Source organism: Euleptes europaea, chromosome 19 (assembly GCF_029931775.1).
Source record: "Euleptes europaea isolate rEulEur1 chromosome 19, rEulEur1.hap1, whole genome shotgun sequence".
Classification (NCBI taxonomy): Eukaryota; Metazoa; Chordata; class Lepidosauria; order Squamata; family Sphaerodactylidae; genus Euleptes; species Euleptes europaea.
The window spans coordinates 32,955,270-32,978,304 of NC_079330.1; the positions used below are offsets into that span (position 1 = coordinate 32,955,270).

Here is a 23,035-nt window from a genome sequence, read left to right on the forward strand (position 1 = left end):
GCTGCCATTGGGGGTCACTTCACATCTTATATAGTAAGGCCATAGTAGATAGTTCTTTCCAGAGTGACATAAGCCCCAAGCAGGACTCTGTAGGGTTGCCAACCTCCAGGTACTAGCTGGAGATCTCCTGCTATTAAAACTGATCTCCAGCTGATAGAGATCAGTTCCCCTGGAGAAAATGGCCACTTTGGCAATTGAACTCTATGGCATTGAAGTCTCTCCCCTCCCCAAACCCCGCCCTCCTCAAGCTCTGCCGCCAAAACCTCCCACCGGTGCTGAAGAGGGACCTGGCAGCCCTAGTCCAGAGACCTGAGACAAAGAATGGATTGCTGGGGGCGGGGGTCGCATTTTGGAACACCCACCTCTGTTAAAAGCTCCCTGTATCTAGAAAAGCAGCATAGCAAATAAAGCAATGGGGAGGGGCCACAACCTTTTGGGGCTAGTTCTCCGTTTGTGGGGATTGCTGAAAAAGACTATAAAAGCACAGTCAGACTTGGAATCCACCACCACCTGGAGTCTCAAGTGATACAGCCCAGTCTACCACCTCAGGGCCCTGCCTTGTCATTCTGCATGTGTGAACTGGTCCTAAACTGTGGGAAGGAAAAAGAAGGAGGGAGAAGAAGAGACGAATGTTGGCCGATGCAATTGTACATGATTGGACTGCTTTTCATTGGGAATGAGGATCAAGGGGCAAGCTGAGGACTTAATGGAAGAGACTGAGGGAGTGAGCTGTGACTCATGAAAGCTCATACCTAGGGTTGCCAGCTCCAGGTTGGGAAATATCTGGAGATTTTTGGGGCAGAGCCTGAGGAGGGTGGGATTTGGGGAGGAGAGGGACTTCAATGCCATAGAGTCCAATTGCCAAAGCGGCCATTTGCTCCCTGAGAACTGATCGCTATCGGCTGGAGATCAGTTGTAATAGTGAGAGATCTCCAGCCACCACCTGCAGGTTTACACAAAACAAAAAAAGCTGAGCAACTTACAGCCCATTCCTGAGGTTTCTGGGCGAAACCTCTTAGGAGGTGGCGTAAGTGTATGTAAAACCGTGATTACATGCACTGACGCTGGCGGGGAGGCCAGTCCCGCCGGCAGCCAAGTGCCAAGGGACTGTGCCTTGCCCCTCTGTTGGCGCGGCATCTCCATGGCATAGGCCACGGTGTAGACACGCTGCGCTGGTGCAGGGGGCATCCGGGGGCCGGGCCGGGGGGAGGAGCCACAGGTTAGGCGGCTTCCTATCCCGGTTCGGCTGGGTATGACGGTGCCAGGAACGGTGGTGCTGTGGCTATGGGGCGAAAGGCCCTGGTAAAACAAAACAAAAAGCCACAAAAAGGCTTTTTGTTTGTTTGTTTTATGGCATATGGGTATTGGTTTAGGAAGAGGTGCCACTGCACCTCTTCCCCACCATCCCCGTACACCGTCAGCTCAGGAATGGGCTGTTAGGCTGTTTGTTTGGTTGTATAATTATACTTAAGAAACTCTTTTCCAAATATTCCAAACATCATAGTCATCTATAATAAGTACACAACTGAGAATCCTGCCAAGTGGACCAAATCCTTAATAACAATTGCACATTCAATAATACAATATTACATTCATATGCATATAATGATCCCAATCACAGACAGAAGACACTCTCAATGGACATCAGCCTATAACACAGAATTGGGCTATTCACCAACTTTGGTGATAAGAGAAAGTGCAAAAAACATTCAGGTTGCTTTCTATGGACATTTGTTTGTAGCACCAAGTTGGACTATTGACCTGTCTGTGATTATATGTATTGGGATCATTATATGCATATGAATGTAATATTGTATTATTGAATGTGCAGTTGTTATTAAGGATTTGGTCCACTTGGTGGGATTCTCAGTTGTTTACTTATTATAGGAGATGACTATGATGTTTGGAATATTTGGATTATAGTTTCTTAAGTATAATTATACAGCCAAACAAACAGCCTAAGTTGCTCAGCTTTTTGTGTGTAATCCAACAATTTGTGCAACTATAGTTCTACCCTTTTTGTTACTTGGGTTAACCACCTGGAGGTTGGCAACCCTACCAGGAGGGTAAAGGGCAAGGGTTCTGTGCAGAGGGTGGATCAGAAGTCAGTGTGGGGATTTGGTCACAGTGTGTTGTAGTGTACAAGTAGGCTTACCAGCCTCCATGTGAGGCCTGGAGATCCCCAGGAATAATACAGCTGATCTCCAGACATAGAGAGCTGTTACCCCGGAGAAAATGTTTGGAAAGCAGTCTCTATGGCATTATTCCCCACTGAGGTCCCTCCCCTTCCCACCGTCTCCAGGCTCTTCCCCAAATCTCCAGGAAGTTTCCAACCCAGAGTTGGTAATCCTACCTAGAAGAGTTTTGATGATGTTGTTGTTGTTCTGTTGGCTTTGTGTGATGACTGAGGGCATTCAGTTCCTGAAGGGAGCTAAGGAAATGTTTGGAAGTTGAAGAAGTGGAGGTTTTGTCTTTAAAAAAATTATTCCAACCCCCTGCTCAATGCAGGATCAGTCTAAAGCATCTGTGACAAGTGTTTGTCCAGCCACTGCTTGAAGACTGCCTGTGAAGGGAAGCTCACCACCACTTCCCTAGCAGGCGATTCCACTGCTGAACAACTCTTACTGTAAATGTATTTTCCCTAATATTCAGCAGGTACCTTTCCACCCATAATTTAAACCTATTATTGCAAGTTCTCTCCTGTCAACAGGAACTGCTCCCTGCCCTCCTCTAAACAGCAGCCCTTCAAATACTTAAAGAGAGCAATCCTGTCCCCCCTCAACCTCCTGCTCTCCAGACTAAACTTTCCCAACTCCCTCAGCCTTTCCTCATAGGGCTTGGTCTCCGGGCCCCTGATCATCCTTGTCACTCTCCTCTGCACCCGCTCCATTCTGTCCTCATCCTTTTTGAAGTGATGCCCCCAGAATCAGTTCTCCTGGAGAAAATAGTTGCTTTGGAGGGTGGATTGTATGGCATTATACCCTGTTCAGGTCCCTTCCCACCCCCTGGTCTTACTGGCTCCACCACCCAATCTCCAGGAATGTCCCATCCTGGAGTTAGAAAATTCTGGCAACTTCCCCTAGCCTTACTTCCCAGTCGGATCAGTTGCCTGCTGTGTAGCAAGTGGTGGGGGCTGGGATGCCAACCTCCAGGTGGGGTCTGGAAACCTCCCAGAATTACAAATGATCTCCAGACATAGAGTTGCCAGCTTCAGGTTGGGAAACACCTGGAGATTTTAGGAGCTGAGCCTGAGGATGGTGGGGTTTGGAGAGGGGAGGGACTTTAATGCCATCGAGTCCAATTGCCAAAGCAGCCATTTTCTCCAGGGGAACTGATCTCTGTTTCCTGGAGATCAGTTGTAATAGCAGGAGATCTCCAGCCACCACCTGGAGGATGGCAACCCTATCCAGACTGCAGAAGTTAGTTGGAATAGAATGGCAGCTTTAGAGGGTAGATTCTATGGGAACACATCCCTGCTGAGCTCCTTTCTCCCCAAACTCCACTCTCCCCGAGCTCCACCCAAAATCTCCAGGAATTTCCCAAACCTGAGTTAGCAACCCTACGGGAGAGAGGGTGGCCACAGCGCTACATTGAAAGGTCCAAAGGGAAGCTCCGGGCAACCTTTGTTCAGATTCAGATTCAGACACCTTTATTGGCATATTTTTTTATTTGAGGGGGGGGGTACTGTTTGTCAAGCAGAAATAGTTTCCCATGCCAACACGCAGTAATTCAGATTCAACTCCCCAGGATGACGAGAGGCTCTGTAGAGAAATGAAAAAAGATGGGAGGCAGGAGAAGGGGGAGTGGAAAGGGAGCGGCCTGTGGTTTGCACCCCTGTGTGTCTGGTTGGGGGTGGGGTGCAGCCTCCCAGAGACCTGGGGTGTGACTAGGGTTGCCAGGTCCCTCTTCGCCATCTGCGGGAGATTTTGGGGGCAGAGCCTGAGGAGGGCGGGTTTGGGGAGGGGAGGGACTTCAATGCCATAGAGTCCAATTGCCAAAGCGGCCATTTTTTTCCAGAGGAACAGATCTCTGTCAGCTGGAGATCAGTTGTAATAGTGGAAGCTCTCCAGCCACCACCTGGAGGTTGGCAACCCTAGAAGGGGAAGAGAAGCTTTCTACTTTCTGTTTCTGTGGGTCTCTGTTAAACATGCAAAATGGAATTTGGTGTTGGCTCAGCTTGGGTGACTCTGCATGGTTGGTGGGGATGGGGAAGGGGACGAATTCTGGTTTGGAGGAGTTTAGAGACTGGAGCGCCAAGATCTCCTCTTGAGGAAGCCTGCATATATTCTGCAATGTAGATCACCTTGGTCCTTCCCCATCATGTGAGAAGGCCAGCTAGGGTGATGGAGGGGGAGGGACCATCCCTTCTGACCTTTCCCAGGGCCATGCTTGGAACACTCCAGTTCTCACACCATGAATCACTGCCCTCTAGGGTTGCCAACCTCCAGGGGGTAGCTGGAGATCTCCTGCTATTACAACTGATCTCCAACCGATAGAGATCAGTTCCCCTGAAGAAAATGGCTGCTGTGGCAATTGGATTCTATGGCATTGAAGTCGCTCCTCTCCCCAAACCCTGCCCTCCTCAGGCTTCACCCCTAAAATCTCCAGGTATTTCCCAACCCGGAGCTGGCAACCCTACTGCCCTCCCCACAACTGCAGGGGATTCTTCCCTCTTTGCAGTCTACCTTGACTTTTCCAGTACCCGGCCCTGCATTGCTATAAAAGCCAAGGAGATGGTTTGTTAATAGCATGTTAGGAAAAATATCCTCAAGGCTGTTTGAAAGTGAGGCTTAGCAGCTGGGGAAATGGGAGGCTGCATGTGACGGCCTTAGTGTTCATGCGTGCGCATTTTATGTGTATGTGAATGACAGGGAAGCTGCATCCATCACTGCCACCAGTGCATGGAAATTTGTCTTTGATAGATCCCTGGGGAGGGGGAGCTGGACCCTGGAAAAAGGCAATACAGATGACTCACAGTAACAAAATTTCTACCAGGCGTGCCTGAAAGCCAAAAATAGGGACAGGGATTTAGCAGAGGCAGTCCTTGGCAGATTGGGATGGGTGGGTATGGTAAAATGAAGAAGCTAATGCAGGGTTTGTTGCTGTGATATTATTTCCAGTGATTTGACACCTGCTGACATAAGCAATGTGATGTTGTAATACAACTTGGCATTTATATAGTGAAGTTTTTTTTTTAAGAATTAGAGATGATTTGAATGTATCATCACAGTAAAATCTTCACTACAAACCCATAAGGTAGACCAATATTATGATCCCCTCCATATTGCTGATTTTTATTTTTACCTTGAGCCATCTAGAAGAAGAGTTGGTTTTTATACCTTGATTTTCTCTACCAAAAGGAGTTTCAAAGTGGCTTACAATCACCTTCCCCTCCCCACAACAGGCACCTTGTGAGGTAGGTGGGGCTGAGAGAATTCTGAGAGAACTGTGACTAGCCCAAGGTCACCCAGCAGTACTTCATGTGAAGAAGCAAGGAATCGAAGCCAGTGCTCCAGATTAAAGTCTGCTGCTCATGTGGAGGGGTGAGGAATCAAACCCAGTTCTCCAGATTAGAATCCACTGCTCTTAACTACTACACCATGCTGGCTCTAGGCTACACCAATTCCCCATTACGTAGCCACTGCTGCTGTGAATGCAGCGTCCTCACGGGAATGTTCTCCATGCTTTCCTCAGCATCACCTCCTCTCTGCCATCGCCTCCGCCATGCAGCCAGAGAACTCTTTGCTAGCTTTAAAAAGAAGGTAGAAGTTGTATCGCTATATTGTTGTGACGCTATAGTGATCCAGCAACTATCAGTATTTTTTAAAAGCTGTAAAAAGCCCACTATGCATGGGTGGAATGGCAGGTTTGAGGGGATACTATGGGGAAATGCTGCTGACGTTGGGGAGGGGGTCTGAAAACCAAGACCTTTCCTCCACTCACACAGTGGGCAAACCCACTTTCACTACGATCTTTCTGGAGAGCTTGTACCAAAGCACGCTTGGAAAAGATTGTAGCGCAGCAGAGAAAATCTATGAAGGTACATAGTTCCATGACAATGTTGTGTGGATGCTTGAGAGAGGGGAGAAAGCACCCATTTGAGAGGCAAGGTGGAGCAAAACATCAAAACATCAACCTTTCTGAAGTTAGGTCTGCTCCACTGACATCAGCTCAGTTTCTAGCCCCTGCGCTGCACAAGCTCTTCGTTTTGTTTTCCATTGCATCTCATTTAATTATTCCTTTCCCGCTCATGATCCTCCAAGCTGAGCAACTGCTGTGTAAAGCAGCCTGCCAGCTGGTCAACATCTCCCCTGTTCCTGGTCAGGCAGCAAAGCCCAGAGGCCTGGGTAAGCTGTCAAACGTGGCTGAGGGGTTGCAAATGGGCTTCATCAAGGACATAAATTGTGCACGTAGGCTATAGGGCATAGTTCACGAATTACTGTTACTTCTTTGGCGCTTGTTCCTTCTGCACATACGTCAATCTTTCTTTTTCTATCCACCAGATTATCAGAGTGAATACTATGGACCTGGAAGCAACTACGATTTTTTCCCACAAGGACCTCCTTCCTCTCAAGCTCAGACGCCTGTTGATCTCCCGTTTGTACCCTCCTCTGGGCCATCAGGAACACCACTTGGGGGCATGGACCACCCATTACCTGGACACCACCCTTCTAGTGAAGCTCAGCGTTTCACAGATATCATGTCCCACCCGCCCGGAGACTCTCCCAGTCCGGAGCCCAACCTTCCCGGTTCATTGCACTCCATGTCGGCTGAAGTTTTTGGCCCCAGTCCACCATTTTCCTCGATATCCGTCAACGGTGGTGCTAATTATGGCAACCATTTGTCACATCCACCGGAAATGAATGAGGCAGCTGTATGGTAGCTTTAACTGCTAGGACTGGGCCAATTGACATCCACTCTGCTTATATTTGTGGTGTACAGAAATGAATTCGATAGAACATATTTTTCCTGCCCTAAGACAATGTATTTATAGATATAGGCATCTATCTATATCTATATAGTGTTGTCTTTTGGGTTTGCAGGGATTTTTTTTTTTTTAACCCTTGGGAATGAACTGAATCCAGAACAACGCCAAGGGAAATTTTGCTATAGACTAGGGGACAATCTTCACAACAGAGAAGCAACAGGAAAACAAGATTAAAAAAAAGAAATCTCTTTTTGTACCAAGTGAAAAAGACACTACGAAGCGGATTTATTTAAGTACTGCCATATATAACGGATGGCTTATGCTGGGTATCATGTTTGCTAGATGATAACTCTAGGAACTGAAATCCTAAGAAACTTTTCTCAGACAGAAAAAAAGGAAACAAACATTAAATAAAAGAAAGGTCAAAGACAACAAGGAAAGGCTTAAAGGAATTCTAGTGTTTTGGGTTTTTTTAAAGACGGTTTTGGCATTCTCGATATGTTAATTTTGCCTCCGAAATTTCAATTTAGAGCTGCAACGACAGACTTTTTAAGCTCCAGAGATGTCAGGTGGGGCAAATGAAATGTATTTTATTTTATCGTTTCGATCTTGCTTTTTGGCCAAAATAGCAAATATTTAAATGTAAGCCCTCAGTATCAACTCTTCTACCTTCTCCAAATGACACACACCAATAATCCTCAAAAACCCAGAGGTCTTCTGGTAGGCTTCTAAGTAAAAAATGACTTGAAATAAACAAACAACAAAGTATTCTACCTTCACAAAAAAGAAAAGCTAAACAAACAAAAAAATAAAGACTCTATGGAACTAGAAAAAAGCAGTCAACTGTTTACGTCGAATGTTAAATTCAGGAGTGCAACATTTTACTAAAAAATCCTGTTTTAGAACCTCTTGTTCAAAAGCAAAGTATTTTGAGCAATCAACCAAAATAGTTCATTTTTCCCTTTTTTTTTTCTTTTCTGTTTCTGTAGATGTTTTAAGACATTGCAGGGCTTGTATTTCACTGTGCTAGTTTGTAAAGGTGGTGTTTACAGAAGGCAAAGAATAAAATAAAACCAGACAATTGCCAAATAAAACAATTCTATAGCACAAACCCTCTTTGGGGTGTTAACACCCATAGCCCGGGAAACCATTTTAAACAAAGTGTTACAAGGTTGAGGGGATAAAAAGAAAATTTAACATCTTTGCTAATGTTTAGTCCTGTTCAACATTCATGGAATTGTTAAAATGACTTATATAGAACCCACACAGGTTTTATTTTTGTGTCTTTAAAAGAAGAAAAAGTCCAAAATATTTAAATTTTATGGTCAAATATGCAGCCAGCAGCTGCTACTTTTTTTCTTTATATATTAAATTTCTCATATGTCTTTTATTGTTCAAATAAACCTAAGCTTGTGTGACCTCCAGCGCATAATAGACCATTCACTGTATGAAAGGGGGGGGAAACAGTTGGATTAAAAATTGTGAATTTTTAATAAAACTAGAAAATCTGATGTTTAGATAACCCGTGCTTCATTCAGTACTTTAAATAGTTAATGATATATTTTTGGAGTAAGGTGGGAAGAAGAAGGATTTTAATGAGAGATTTGAACTGTCCCATAAAGCAAAAGGTTAATGAAGTTGTGGGTTCTTCCACTGCCAACTCTTCCTTCAGAATTCTTCTCTTCTGAAATCTTTTCTCAGAGCTGATTACATTGGACTTGTGTTCAAGTCTGATCAAATAATTCTGAGGAAAGTTAGAGTGGTTTGATAAGGATAGCAAAATTGTCCGCAGGGTATTCTGCATGTCACTAGCTTGTCACTGGATTCTTCTTCAAGTGATGTAAATCTGGCATTTCTTCGGATGAAATGTCCGAGGAAAGCTTTTCAGCATTCCAGGGTCATTTCTCAGTGAGGTTGCACATGTTACCAGGTTGCTATAATATTTCATGTGAAATTTGTAGTGAATGTAGTGGTTTTTCCTTAAGGTTCTGAAGAAATGCCTTGTAGGATACTAGAAGGTTTTTTTCCGGACTAGTGACATTTCACAGGGACACTTCACATATCTCTTTAATATGTTGCTTATGTGTGACCACTGAAGGCTAGTGACCATTTGTAGAACATAAGAGATGCATCTGAACATTTGGTCTGTGCTAAAAACATCTGGGAGTATTTGGCTCGTGGTTTCAGCTCACAGCCGAGATTTCAGAGCAGCACCCTGCCGTTCTTTCTACTCCTGCAAGATTTTGGGTTTATTCACCAGAGCCACAGCACAAAAAACTGCCACTTGCCTGATTTGGCGACATATTATATATTTGTATTTTGGAACAGATATAGTCATTTCTTTCCTTCATAGTTTTAGCATATAAGGCTTCAATAGGCTGGCTACTTAAGAGTATGAGAGGTTCTAATCTGCTCCAATCAACTCTTAACATTTCACTTTCCACGTTCAAGCAGAACGTCCCTCCTTACGTGCATTGCATTAAATACCACCTTTTCAGTATGGGATGTTCCTTGCTGCCAGAGCTTCAGGGGCTACACCAATCCTCAGTTGTGCTTCTGGCTGTGCTCTCCATGTCTAAACACCAATACCTCACCATACTTGCTTTTCACTATTGTGTGCTATTGCTCTGGATGGGACTGCTCCCCCCAAGTCTTGAACTATCCTTCTTTCTCCCTCGAAGTAGCTCCACTGAAATCAGGGAACTTTCCTTGAGCAGCCGTGATTCTGCCCTGGTACAAAGATGGACAGCTTGGAGAAGAAAGGAAGCAAGGTGTCATTTGCTGCTGACGTTGGGATCCTAGGGTGCAATCCTGATGCTGTTACAATAGGATCTGTTCCTACTCTGAACTTACCATAGCAAAATGTCATTTTTACATTCAGATGTCCCCCCCCTTCCCCCTGCACCATGTCAGCCGGTGATATTTTTCTCATGGTCCTTTCACTGTCTTTAGAAGCGTCTCAGAGACTTGATTTCTACATTATTTATTTTATTCATGTCCAGCCTTTTTCCCCCAATGGGGACCCAAAGCAGATTACATTTATCGTCACAACAAGCCTGTGAAGTAGGTTAGGCTGAGAGTTTGTACCCAGCCCGAGGTCACCTGGCAGACTGGGGATTTAAACACTGGGTCTCCCAGATCCTAGTCTGATATTTTTAACCGCTACACCACGCTGGCTTTCATGATGCTGGCAGGGCAAAAGCACTATCCCATGGGACCGTGCTCTGGCACAGCATCTTGCTTAAAATGGGCTGCTGCAAAAAGCAGTTATGCATTCCCAGCCAGTTAGTTTGTACAGGTAGCGTCCCAGTTTAAATGAGATGCCTTGTGAATGCCAAGTCCCACAGGAGGCTGGTTCGCACCAGCAGCATCACATCAAAATCAGAACCTATCCATATATGCTTCCCCCTTCCAAGGAAAGGACAAAGAGACGTGTGTCATCTTGGAAGGCTGCCATCTTAAGCCATTTTAGTAGACACTAAAAGTTCTCTTAAAGCCGGCAGGACTGAGCTCTTGTGTTAACAATAAGACTGGAAGATGAATTTTATTGGGGCATGAGTTTTTGGAAACAAGGACCAACGTCATTGGGCTTGATGTGGCTTCTGCCCAATAAATTACTTTTAAGGTGACACGCGAGTGTCTGTTGTTACAAACCAACAATGGCTACTTGTTTGAATTAGGTCCACCAAGACATCCTTTACACTTTCTGCTTTCCTATCCTGAGGAGAGAAGTATTAATCTTGCACACGGAGGGGGTTTAGAAATGCATTTTTTACATGGAGCAATAAATTGGCCTTAGTTCTTGGCGAGACTCAATGCTTCCACTCAATGTATGTACATTTTCTGTCCTATCCCACATTTTATGTGTGTTCCTCTACTGAAACATCATTATGAAGGGTTTCTATTAGGAAACCTGAACGCCAGTCGCACCAAAGGAAAATTCCTGAGGGGAGGCAAGCCGGGGCTGAACTTGTGTATGTAGAGAGGTTTTTAAAATGTAATCAGTGTTTTATGGAATGGTAAACCCCAAATCCCATGCCAAGCTTAATTTTGCAACTGAAATTCTATAGTTTAAGACAAGTGCCACCCGTGTGTACTTTTTTATTTGTTTTTATTAAAATTTATTTATGTAAAATATTTAGACGCCGTTTTATCTTTGCAAATTCAAGACGGCTTACTTAATTTGTTCTGCTAGTCTTAGGGGGAGCAAGCCTCCTCCCCTTTGCAGTTGTGTAGGGACTACGCTCCCCCCCCCATCAACATTGATTACGATCAAAGGATCAGTCAACATCAGTTTAATAGCACAATTTACATACACATTTTGTAATGAAGGCACGTGTTCTCAAGGTGCTGAACTGTGTGCTTATTGCTATTCCCTCAGCTGCCAAAATACGCACTGCTCTGACAATGTCTTCGTATTTGTATAAATCTGGGCATTGACAGCTTGCAAGATATACCCTGTTGTCCCCATTTTCCATAACGGTCCCTGTTTTCTGACCCTGATAACTCACTGTCCCTAGTTTTACTTTTAGGAGGAGGGATGGGCTTGGTAGAGAGCCAGTGTGGCGTAGTGGTGAAGAAGGGCGGACTCTAATCTGGAGAACTGGGTTCAATTCCCCACTCCTCCACATGAAGCCTGCTGGGTGACCTTGGGCTACTCAGACTCCTCTCTGAACTCTCCCAGCCCACGGGAGACAGGCAATGGCCGACCACCTCTGAATGTCTCTTGCCTTGAAAACCCTACAGCAGGGGTGGGGAGCGTCAAGCCCAGGGGCCGTTTAAGGCCTGCAAAATCATTTGGTCTGGCTCTTCATTAGGCTGGACTTTCAAAAAGAAGATCAGGTGAGATGTTTCAGGCTGTATGTTGAGGCCCCATATCTGCCGCTTGTGCAAGATACTTTGGAGTAAACATGCACATCTATGTTGGACTCCTGCTTTTTCTCCCTCCTCCCTAAAATACACAGTCCATAAAAATAGTCAACCCAACTTCCAAGTACACTTTATTGTTGGTTCTTTATTAAGTTTGCATCCTTTCTATTAATAATCTCAAAGTAAGATTAACTATGTCAAAAGTCAGTTATGGTGCCTGTGCTTTTTTTCTATGCTGTTATTTGGTGACCACCTTGAAAGTGCTTGGGGGAGAGTGGGAAACCCCCCTTTAAAAAAAAAAGTGGGGGAGAGCAAGGGGCTACTTACTTATTATATGTGCTGTGCGTGTAATATATATACACATCCATCTAATTAATAGAAAAATATTTATTTTATAGGATGTGTAATATCTATATCCAATAAATAAATATTTTATCGATATCTATTTTATGGGGTGGGTAATACATTGATATTATACACACACATATGGGAGTGAAAGTTGGACAATGAAGAAAGCTGACAGGATGAAAGTAGATTCCTTTGAAATGTGGTGTTGGAGGAGAGTTTTACGGATACCGTGGACTGCCCAAAAAACAAATCAGTGGGTTCTCAACTAAATCAAGTGTGAACTATGCCTAGAAGCTAAAATGAATAAACTGAGGCTATTGTATCTTGGTCACATTATGAGAAAACAAGCCTTGCTGGAAAAGACAACAATGATAGAAAAAGCTGAAGGTAGCAGGAAAAGCGGAAGACCCAACATGAGATGGATTGACTCAACAGAGGAAGCCACAGTCCTCCGGCCTGAGCAGCTGGGAGATAGACAGAGGAGGAGCTTAGAGACAGCTGTAGCTGGAGTGGCCGAAGGTAATTGCTGTGCTCTTGATCGGTGAGGGGTGGGGCTGAGAGTATTTAAACAGGCTCTGCTTGCCAGATGCTGGCCTGAGCAGCTGGGAGAGAGACAGAGGAGGAGCTTAGAGACAGGTCAGTGAAAGTTTTATTCTAAAGTTTGTGTTTTCCTCAGTGGCCGGGGAGCAGTAGTTGAGCGTGCCCTGTGGCTCTTAACCTGGGGGTCTGGCCTGGGGGCCCTGTAAGCCACTGACAAGTTTCTATATTTTTTATGCGCTGAGTGTTTTGCTTCTTCAAGGAGGGAGCCTTGAAAGGAGGTTTGTCAGGGGAACTATCAGAGTAGCCTAGGAAAGAAACTTCAGCAATGGATCACAGCACTGTGGCTAGTGAGGGAGCTGAGGCAGTAACATGCAAGGTCTGTGGCATGTTTGTCTTTTTACCTGAGGATAACATTTATTACATTTGCGGCAAGTGTAAATTGGTAGCCCTGCTGGAGGAGAAGATACAGGGTCTTGAGGCACGCTTGTCCACACTCCATTTTTTAAAGGAGGGTGAAGAGTTCATGGACAGAACTCATGAAGCTCTCTTTAGCGAGCAACAGGAGCAGGAGAGTAAGGAATCTGAACAAATGGAGGTACAAACAACACAGGAGGAGGATGCATGGAAGAATGTGGCCCACAGGAGTAGGAAAATCAGGACACATCCTGATCCTCTCTTGCGCAGCAATCGGTTCCAGGATCTCCCCATAGATACTGATTCTGGACCACTGGAACAAGGGCTATCCCCCCAAAGCATGAAAGAAATTTCTCAGGCTCCTGCGCATGAGAGGACTCGATCCGCTCCACAATTTAGGAAGAGGCGTGTTCTCGTAATTGGGGATTTCCTACTGAGAGAGGTAGAGTCTAAAGTATGCCGACCTGACTTGTTGTCTCGAGAGGTCTGCTGTTTACCGGGTGCAGGCATCCAGGATGTGACAGAAAGGGTAGGAAGACTCATCAAGCCCACAGATTATTACGCTTTCTTGCTCGTTCATGTGGGAACAAATGATATTGCCCAGCACAGCCCAGAATGTATTAAAAGAGACTACATGGCTCCGGGTGAGAAGGTGAAGGACCTGGGGGCGCAGGTTGTGTTTTCATCAGTTCTGCCTGTCGAAGGTTGTGGCTTAGGAAGGGAAAGAAAAATACTACAAATTAATGACTGGTGCATAGGTGGTTGGTCAAGAAAGGTTTGGATTTCTGGACCATGGCTTATGCTTTAGAGAAGAAGCTCTTCTGTCGGGGGATGGTTTACACCTCACAAGGGTAGGAAAAAATGTGTTTGGTGAGAGCCTTGCAAACCTGATCAGGAGGGCTTTAAACTAAATCCTATGGGGGAGCGAGACAACAACTTAAAGCCTTGTATGCTGACAATACCTGGAGATGAGAACAATAAAGTTTTGCAGGGAGTGGCATGTATGCAAGGAAGCATAAACTCACAGGTAAGTACAAAAACGAAAACCACGGGGCACATAAACCACGGATTCCGATGTCTGTACACTAATGTGCAGAGTATGGGAACCAATCAGGAAGAACTTGAAGCCCTAATACAGGAAGGGGATTTTGACCTAATAGGCATTACTGAAACTTGGTGGGATGTCACTCATGATTGGAATATTAAGATTGAGGGGTACAACTTGTTAAAAGGGATAGACAGATAAGGAAGGGGGAGGAGTAGCACTGTATGTCAAAGATGTGTACACTTGTGAAGAAGTACATGAATCTGAGCATGGTAGTGCAGTCGAGACTCTATGGGTAAACATAAAAGGAATAAGAAATAATAGTGATATAATGGTGGGAGTCTGCTATCGACCACCAAACCAGGCAGATGACTTGGATGGGATGCTCCTAGACCAGATCACAAAGTTCTCAAAGAACTGCACCCAAGGGTACTCAAAGAACTTGCAGATGTAATTTCTGAACCTCTGTCCATTATTTTTGAAAAGTCTTGGCAAACAGGTGAGGTGCCAGAAGATTGGAGGCGAGCAAATGTTGTCCCCATCTTCAAGAAGGGGAAATAGGAGGATCCGGGTAACTACCGACCCATCAGCTTGACTTCTATACTAGGAAAAGTTTCGAACAAATCATCAGTCAGTCCTTGAGCATTTAGAAAGGATGGATCTGATCACTAAGAGCCAGCACGGGTTTCTCAAGAATAAGTCATGTCAGACTAATCTTATCTCCTTTTTTGAGAAAGTTACTACCTGGATGAAGGAATAGAGGGGTTGCTTATTAAATTTGCAGATGATACTAAATTGGGAGGGGTAGCAAATACAGTAGAAGGCAGAGCCAAGATGCAGGATGACCTTGACAGGCTGGAGAAGTGGGCTAGAACTAATAAAATGCACTTCAACAAAGACAAATGTAAAGTTCTGCATTTAGGTAGGAAAAATCAAATGCATAATTATAGGATGGGGGAGACTTGTCTGAGCAGTAGTGTGTGTGAAAAGGATCTTGGGGTCTTAGTAGACCGAACACTGAACATGAGTCAGCAGTGTGATGCGGTAGCTAAAAAGGCAAATGATAATAGCACATTATCTTGATACTTACAGCACATTATCTTGATACTTACAGGACAATGATTAGCACATTACCTTTAATACTTTGCAGGACAATGACTCAGCTCAAACCCAACCCCCTTCTGACTATATATTACTCTTCCTACACCCTTGACACTGAGAGACACTGTCCTTCAGTGTTACTCCTCTGAAGATGCCTGCCACAGCTGCTGGCGAAACGTCAGGAAAGAAAATACCAAGACCACGGTCACACAGCCCGGATAGCCTACAAGAACTGATAAATGAAAAGAGTTTCCATCTAGACATTAGGAAGAATTTTCGAACAGTTAGAAAATGGAAACAGTCAGTGGAACAGGCTTCCTCGGGAGGTGGTGAGCTCTCCTTCCCTGGAGGTTTTTAAGAATAGATGGCCATCTGCCAGCAATGCTGATTCTGTGACCTTAGGCAGATGATGAGAGGGAGGGCAACTTGGCCATCTTCTGGTCACTGGGGGTGTGGACGGGGGAGGTAGTTCTGAATTTCCTGCATTGTGCAGGGGGTTGGACTTGATGACCCTGGTGGTCCCTTCCAACTCTATGATTCTATGAGCAATGTTGGTAACTAGGACGTTTTGGAAGACATTGACTCATAGGGTCGTCATAGGTCGGAAGTGACTTGATGGCACATTACACACATACATGCACATAACACATTTATCCAATATATTTATGATGTGCAGGTGAAATGTGATATATGCACACACACAATAAACAAATATATTTACATATAAGTATATATTTATGCAGATCCCTTGAAATAAATAAGTCGCCCCTTAGCTTCCTGCCTTTTAATAAAATAATTGGGTTAGGGTTGCCAGCTCTGGGTGGGGAAATGCCTGGAGATTTGGGGATGGAGCCTTGTAGAGATTTATGAAACTTAATTGGCAGCAGGGCACACCCTTGCCATTTTAATATTGGTTCCACAGAACCCTGATTCTTGCCATATTGAAATATTGGTCATAACAAATTCTAGGTCTATGGAAATGCTCCTGGCCAAAGTCTACTGACTGTATAGTGACCTAATGACCTCAGTGTAGCAGCCTTAAAGGGATTAGCTTCGAGTAATCTCATCATTCTATGTAACAGACAGCCAATGTTTGCTCAAAGGATGCTGGCTACAAGGTGGAATGTGTCATTGTCTTCTCTATGCCTTGATCTCATCAATCATTAATTGTGGTATGCCTTGCCTAAGTTCCATTGTGTGATCACTGACTGACCTTTGCTATCCATTGTAATATTCCTTAATAAAACTGAGATCATTGGGGCAATTCAGATTGATCTCTGGAACTCAAGACACTGTAAGCGTCTTCCCTCAAAGCACTGTGCGTGCTTTCCCCAAGGCACTTTCGGGGTGCCTTCCCACTGGTTCTCAACCAGGGGTCCATGGACCCCCAGGGGTCCGCAAGAACTAAATTAAGGTCCGCGAAACAAAGTTATAAACCCATAATAAATTAATATTTTCAATTAAAAGTTCTCTATTATAAAATATATATATTCAAATATAATTCTAAGTTTAATGTTTAACTAACAGTTATGATTAAAGTTTATTTTCAAATTCCCGGAATTTTTATTTTGAACCTTGGGGTCCCTGCACCGAACAAAAAAGTCCTAGTGGTCCCTGGTCAAAAAAAGGTTGGGAACCACTGCTTCAGAGCCTGGGGAGGGTTTGGGTATGGGAGGGATCTCTGCGATGTGGTAAACGGGGGTTCGTGGGGGGAGAGAGAGACCTGAGATCGTTATTTCAAGAAAACAGTTTATTTGCAGCTGCTGACTCAGAGGCCCTAATGGGCAGAAATCTCTGAGCCCCGATCATACTGAGGAAGGGATATTTATCCAAATTCAAGATATGACAATCCATCAACATTCAGGGTAAAGCTGATGCACTACAGACATAGAGGCGGCACAGTACAGCTCAGTTCTATCCAGTTCCTCCTATCATTGTTTATAGTTCACTCTGACTCTCCATGACTCTTAACCCACTTCCTTAGCACACAGACATACAGAGATATTCTGCCCAGCAACAAGCTATTCCCTGGCTGCCCTAATACATTTCAATACATTTTACAGAAAGGAAAAGAGATTATTGTGATGTGGTAAACAAGGGTTCGTGGGGGGGAGAGAGAGACCTGAGATCGTTATTTCAAGAAAACAGTTTATTTGCAGCTGCTGACTCAGAGGCCCTAATGGGCAGAAATCTCTGAGCCCCAATTGTACTGAGGGAGAGATATTTATCCCAATTCAAGATGTGACAACCCAATCAGCATTCAGGGTGAAGCTGATAGCACTACAGACATAGAGGCGGCAGTAGAGTAACAGTTTCACCCAGTTCTTGTTATGGTTTACTGTAACCCTCCATGACTCTTGCCCCAATTCCTTAGCACACAGACATACACACACAGAGATATCCTGCCCAGCAACAAGCTATTCCCTTGCTGTCCTAATACATTTCAATACATTTACAGAAAGGAAAAGAGATTATTACCAATTGCTAAATCAGTGGATCTTCCATAGTCAGGGGAAGTCCACCTTGCTGTCTCAATTGCAAATTGCTAAATCAGTGGATCTTCCATAGTCAGGGGAAGTCTACCTTGCTGTCTCAATTGCAAATGGCTAAATCAGTGGATCTTCCATAGTCAGGGGAAGTCTACCTTGCTGTCTCAATTGCAAATGGCTAAATCAGTGGATCTTCCATAGTCAGGGGAAGTCTACCTTGCTGTCTCAATTGCAAATTGCTAAATCAGTGGATCTTCCATAGTCAGGGGAAGTCTACCTTGCTGTGTCAATTGCAAATTGCTAAATCAGTGGATCTTCCATAGTCAGGGGAAGTCCACCTTGCTGTCTCAATTGCAAATTGCTAAATCAGTGGATCTTCCATAGTCAGGGGAAGTCCACCTTGCTGTCTCAATTGCAAATTGCTAAATCAGTGGATCTTCCATAGTCAGGGGAAGTCCACCTTGCTGTCTCAATTGCAAATTGCTAAATCAGTGGATCTTCCATAGTCAGGGGAAGTCCACCTTGCTGTCTCAATTGCAAATTGCTAAATCAGTGGATCTTCCATAGTCAGGGGAAGTCTACCTTGCTGTCTCACCTGCAAGGTGTGACGCCACACAAGCCCCCTTCCAAAGCAGCCATGTTCTCCAGGGGAGCTGACCTCTGGCGTCTGGAGACCAGGTGTCCCTGCGAGGGGTCGCCAGCCACTACCTGGAGATTGACAGCCCCCCACTAACAGTTAAAAAAATACAGAAGGGAAGGGGGGGAGAATAAAACGTGAGTAGCCGGAAGGGAAAAGAGTCCCTCCCCAACCGCCTTCTGGGCCTCATCACCGCGTTCTAACTCAGCCCCTTCCGCTTCCAGACTTCTCGCAACCACGTGGTCGCCTCAGCCGGCTCCCTCCGCGCGGGGGGGAGAAGCAAGATGGCGGCGCCCATCGCGCAGGAGCTGGAGCGCCTGCTGAACCCGCTGCCCGGCGCTCTGGGGGACCCGGAGGACGACCCCGAGGATGGTGAGAGGCGGGGGGAGTCCCCTGGGCCGGCCTGCCCCCCCACCCCCCACCCCCCAGCCAGGAAAGGCAGCCCTGCTCGCTTGGCGGGCGGGGAGCTTTCCTGCCACGTGGGTTTGCCCGGCCTTCTCGTAGACTTAGAAGGGACCACCAGGGCCATCGAGGCCGACCCCCTGCACAACGCAGGGAATACACAACCTCCTCCCCCCCACCCACCCCCCAGTGGCCCCCTGCTCCATGCCTGGAGGTGGCCACGATGCCCTCCCGCTCCTCATCTGCTTCAGGCCCTAGACTCAGCCTTCTCGGGGGAGGGGGGGCTGGGCCGAATGGTTGGGGCGGTTGGGGGCTGGGGAATCTCCTGGCAATTCAGCTGATCCCCAGGTGTGTGTGTGAGTAAAGTGCATCAAGTCGCAGCCGACTTATGGCGACCCCTTTTTGGGGGGTTTTCATGGCCAGAAGGCTAACAGAGGTGGTTTGCCCTTGCCTTCCTCTGCAGAGCCTTCCTTGATGGTCTCCCATCCAAGTACTGACTCTTCTTAGCTTCCAAGATCTGACAAGATCGTGCTACACCATGCTGCCTTCCCTCCCACTGCTGATTGTAGCTAGAGAGAAAACAGAGATAACATAATACTGGAAGTGGCAACCAGGATTCTCTATGGACTGGACCCTTTCAGTTCTCCCCATGCTACAACTACCAGGATTTTTTGGAAAAATCCATGAAAGCTTTTATTTATTTAAAACATTTATCAACCACTTTAAAACTGAAGTGCTCAAGGCAACTCACAACAATTTATAACAACAAAACTGTGTGTGTAAAGTGCCGTCAAGTCGCAGCCGACTTATGGCGACCCCTTTTGGGGGGGGGGGTTTCATGGCAGGAGACGAACAGAGGTGGTTTGCCAGGGCCTTCCTCTGCACAGCAGCCCTGGGCTTCCTTGGTGGTCTCCCATCCACAAATGGGGCATGAACATTTCCAGAGCTGCAAGGGGTTGGGGGAGGCACTTAGCAGTGTTGAGGCAATCAGATCATTCAGTTGGTTGAGCAACCCTAACCCTGTAATTTTGCGTCCCATGTGCCGCACACACGGATGAGAATCAGGCAAGGCTAGAATTTAATAAGAATTCCAGTTAATAATAATCCACTCCCTTGGTTTTGAGTAGAGGGGGTTTGGTGGGGAGGAGAATGTGAGAAAGTTGTAATTGTCCACAATTTGCTTGCTTTTAAAAGTGTCTAGTTGTTTAGATCTCTTGAAGAAGAAGAGATGGTTTTTATACCCTGCTTTTCTCTACCAAAGCGGCTTACAATCACAATCCTTTCCCCACAACAGACACCTTTTGAGGTAGGTGAGGCTGAGAGAGTTTGGAGAGAATGGTGACTGGCCCAAGGTCACCCAGCAGGCTTCATTTGGAGGAGTGGGGAATCAAACCCAGTTCTCCAGATTACAGTCCGCTGCTCTTAACCACTATGCCATACTGGCTAAAAAAACCAAAAATGTCTTGCATTCTTGTTTTTTTTTGCATTTCCTGTTGTAAAATAACACCTTGAATGCAGAACTGGATCTACATTTTTTTTGAAGGGGGGCAAAAGTACAAATTGAAGCCCCCGATATATTATATACATATCTTTCTTTATATAATTTGCTGCTGCCGCTGCCCCCTCTATGTGCTGCCCAGGGCAGGCACCCCCCCCCCGGGCCCCTTTAGATCCAGCCCTGCTTGAATGTTGAATCAAATCAGTCCCAAAGTGTACCAATGGGGTGCATTATGCTAATTAAACCTCTGCAAGTACCCCTTGTGAAACCCACAGTGTAAGTCCTGGACTTGAACCGGAACAAACCTGGTTTCAGCTTCCTTTTTACCCATATATGTGTTAGCCATGTGGGTATTTTGCACATGCAGGCATGATGAAAAGATATGTTCTTGCCTAGTAGGAATAAACCAGGGGTGTCAAACATGTGGCTTGCGGGCCAAATGTGGCCCGCAGAGGGCTTTTCTCCGGCCCACAGAGCCGAGGCAGCCAGCCCCCCTCCCTTTCTGGGCTTCAGGGGGTGCTTCAACTCTGTGAGCCCAGCTGCCGCTGCCCGCCGTGCTCCCCCCCATCCAGAACTAGGCTGGCGAGCTTGCCAGCCAAGGCAGTCACCCCCGCCCCCAGTTTAATTTTTTTTTAATTAATGCCAGGGACTAGAGAGATAAACTTTAAAGAAGACACAAGCAAAGTCAATTAATAATAATTTTTTTTACTAAAAATACAAACATATTTAAAACAATAACATTGCACTTTTTGGGCAAAATTCATAGAGAAGTTACTTTGTCCTTTAGGACTGTCGTCTGCGTCCTTTTAAGTAATGTCCCCAAAGTTCAGCCACTATTTTCTTTCTGGACACACAACTGTCAGGGGGCTAAAATAGCCCTAAAACTCAACTGATTTTGCTATTGTGTTGCTTTTTTTTGGTCCTAGACAATGCAATATATTGGGATCCAAAATGTCTCTTAGGTTCCTCCTCTCCCTCCGAAGGAAAACTGACTCAGGGAAATGTGGAAGGGGTTGTAGGGTTGGCACAAACAGTGGGATTCACTGTGGGATGTTTACTTCACCACAGCCAGGTGAATGCTTTGGGTATGAAAATAACCCCCAAATGAGGGATTAATGATAGATGTTTTCCTGCCATAGTTCATGTTGTTTTCCTGCCGTCTCATTTTCAGTGTCTGGGTATTGTGAGATCTGTCTGTTGCTGCAAGTGTGAATTTGCTTGGTGGCGGGTTAGTAAGTTCAGCCCAAAAGCGCTACAGAAATCTCCCCAAATCTAGAGCTGCTCCCTGCTCTAGAAAAAGGAGGAGCGACTTGAAAGAAGGGTGTTTGAGAAATACGAAGTAGCATGAGAAAGTAGAGTCGGAGGGAAGGGAGCTTAGAAAAAGACCAGCTTGTTTAGCAGAGGGGGCTAAGTGTCACAGAATAATGACAAAAAAAACCCTTCTTTCTTTGCAGCCACTGCAGCCAGAGTCATTGAGAAATTTGACGAAGGAGACCCTGAAGATGGCCTTCCTGCTGTTGGCCTCATACGGAAAGGCATCTCCTCCAGCCTCCTGGATGACAATGAGCGATACCGTGGGCAGGCTACGTCTCGCCAAGTCTTGGAAGACCAGCTCTGGGGAGAACCACAGCCAGCAGGTGAGGAATTGCAATCTGCTGTTTTTCTTTAAGCTTCTCTCTTGCCAAACTGTTTTGTCTTTGGGAACCAAGGGTGTTTTATTTATTTATCTGTTTACTTACTTCATTTCTACCACACCTCTTCCCAATTGGGGACCCAAAGCAGCTTACATCATTCTCAACTCCATTTTATCCTCTCAACAACCCTATGAGGTAGGTTAGGCTGAGAGTGTGAGACTGGCCAAATGTCATCTAGCAAGCTTTTGCAACAGAGCCTGGGGCATTATACCTCTCAAAATATTCCAGCTGTTGAGGGTCAAATGGGGAACGCCCTATGAACTTAAGTGCTAAGAGGCATCTGTCAAGCCATTGTTGGGTTGCTACACGCCTTTGCTCTGGTCCCGCACAGCCATGCGCTGGTTATGGCAAAGGGCTATGCCCACCTTTTCTGCTTTTATCCACTGTATTTTGTCTACCGCCATTTATGCATGGCTTTTTCTTCGTGGTCACCCCGCTGACTCTTTGGGGCTTTGCTTTGGTTATGCTTGCATTTTCTGACTGTCAGAGGTCGCCTCACTCTCCCTGTGTGTTTTCCCTGTGTTTTCTGGATGCTGGCTAAACATGAATCCAGGAAACGTGTAGGGAGTGAGCGACCTCTGATCGTCAAAAAATGCAAGCGTAATCAAAGCAGAGCTGGAGGGTGAGGGATTCAAAACAGATAAAAGGAAGTATTTCTTCACACAACGCAGAGTTAAATTGTGGAACTCCCTGCCCCAGCATGTGGTGATGGCTGCCAACTTGGAAGGCTTTAAGAGGAGAGTGGACATGTTTGTGGAGGAGAGGGCTAGTCATAGCTACTAGTCAAAATTGATACTAGTCCTGATGCATACCTATTCTCTCCAGGATCAGAGGAGCATGCCTATTATCTTAGGTGCTGTGGAACACAGGCAGGATGGTGCTGCTGTTGTCTTGTTTGGGGGCTTCCTAGAGGCACCTGGTTGGCCACTGTGTGAACAGACTGCTGGACTTGATGGGCCTTGGTCTGATCCAGCAGGGCCTTTCTTATGTTCATAAAGCCTCGAAGTAGTCGGTGGGGTGACCCGGAGGAAGCAGCAATGCATAAATGGCCTATATCACACCCTATGATT

The 23,035-nt window shown here is 45.6% G+C and overlaps 2 protein-coding genes across 2 annotated transcripts in view; both read left to right on the plus strand.

Moving 5' to 3' along the window:
* Window positions 1-7,049, plus strand: part of LHX1 (LIM homeobox 1) — a 68,023-nt gene extending 60,974 nt beyond the window's left edge. Inside the window, exon 5 of the mRNA XM_056865185.1 lies at window positions 6,504-7,049. Within this exon, the coding sequence (XP_056721163.1) occupies window positions 6,504-6,883 (380 nt within the window). The 3' untranslated portion in view covers window positions 6,884-7,049. The remainder of the gene's footprint in view (window positions 1-6,503) is intronic.
* An 11,601-nt stretch (window positions 7,050-18,650) lies between these two features.
* Window positions 18,651-23,035, plus strand: part of AATF (apoptosis antagonizing transcription factor) — a 111,088-nt gene continuing 106,703 nt past the window's right edge. The window contains exons 1-2 of the mRNA XM_056865037.1: window positions 18,651-18,743; window positions 21,726-21,928. Of these exons, the coding sequence (XP_056721015.1) occupies window positions 18,656-18,743; window positions 21,726-21,928 (291 nt within the window). The 5' untranslated portion in view covers window positions 18,651-18,655. The remainder of the gene's footprint in view (window positions 18,744-21,725; window positions 21,929-23,035) is intronic.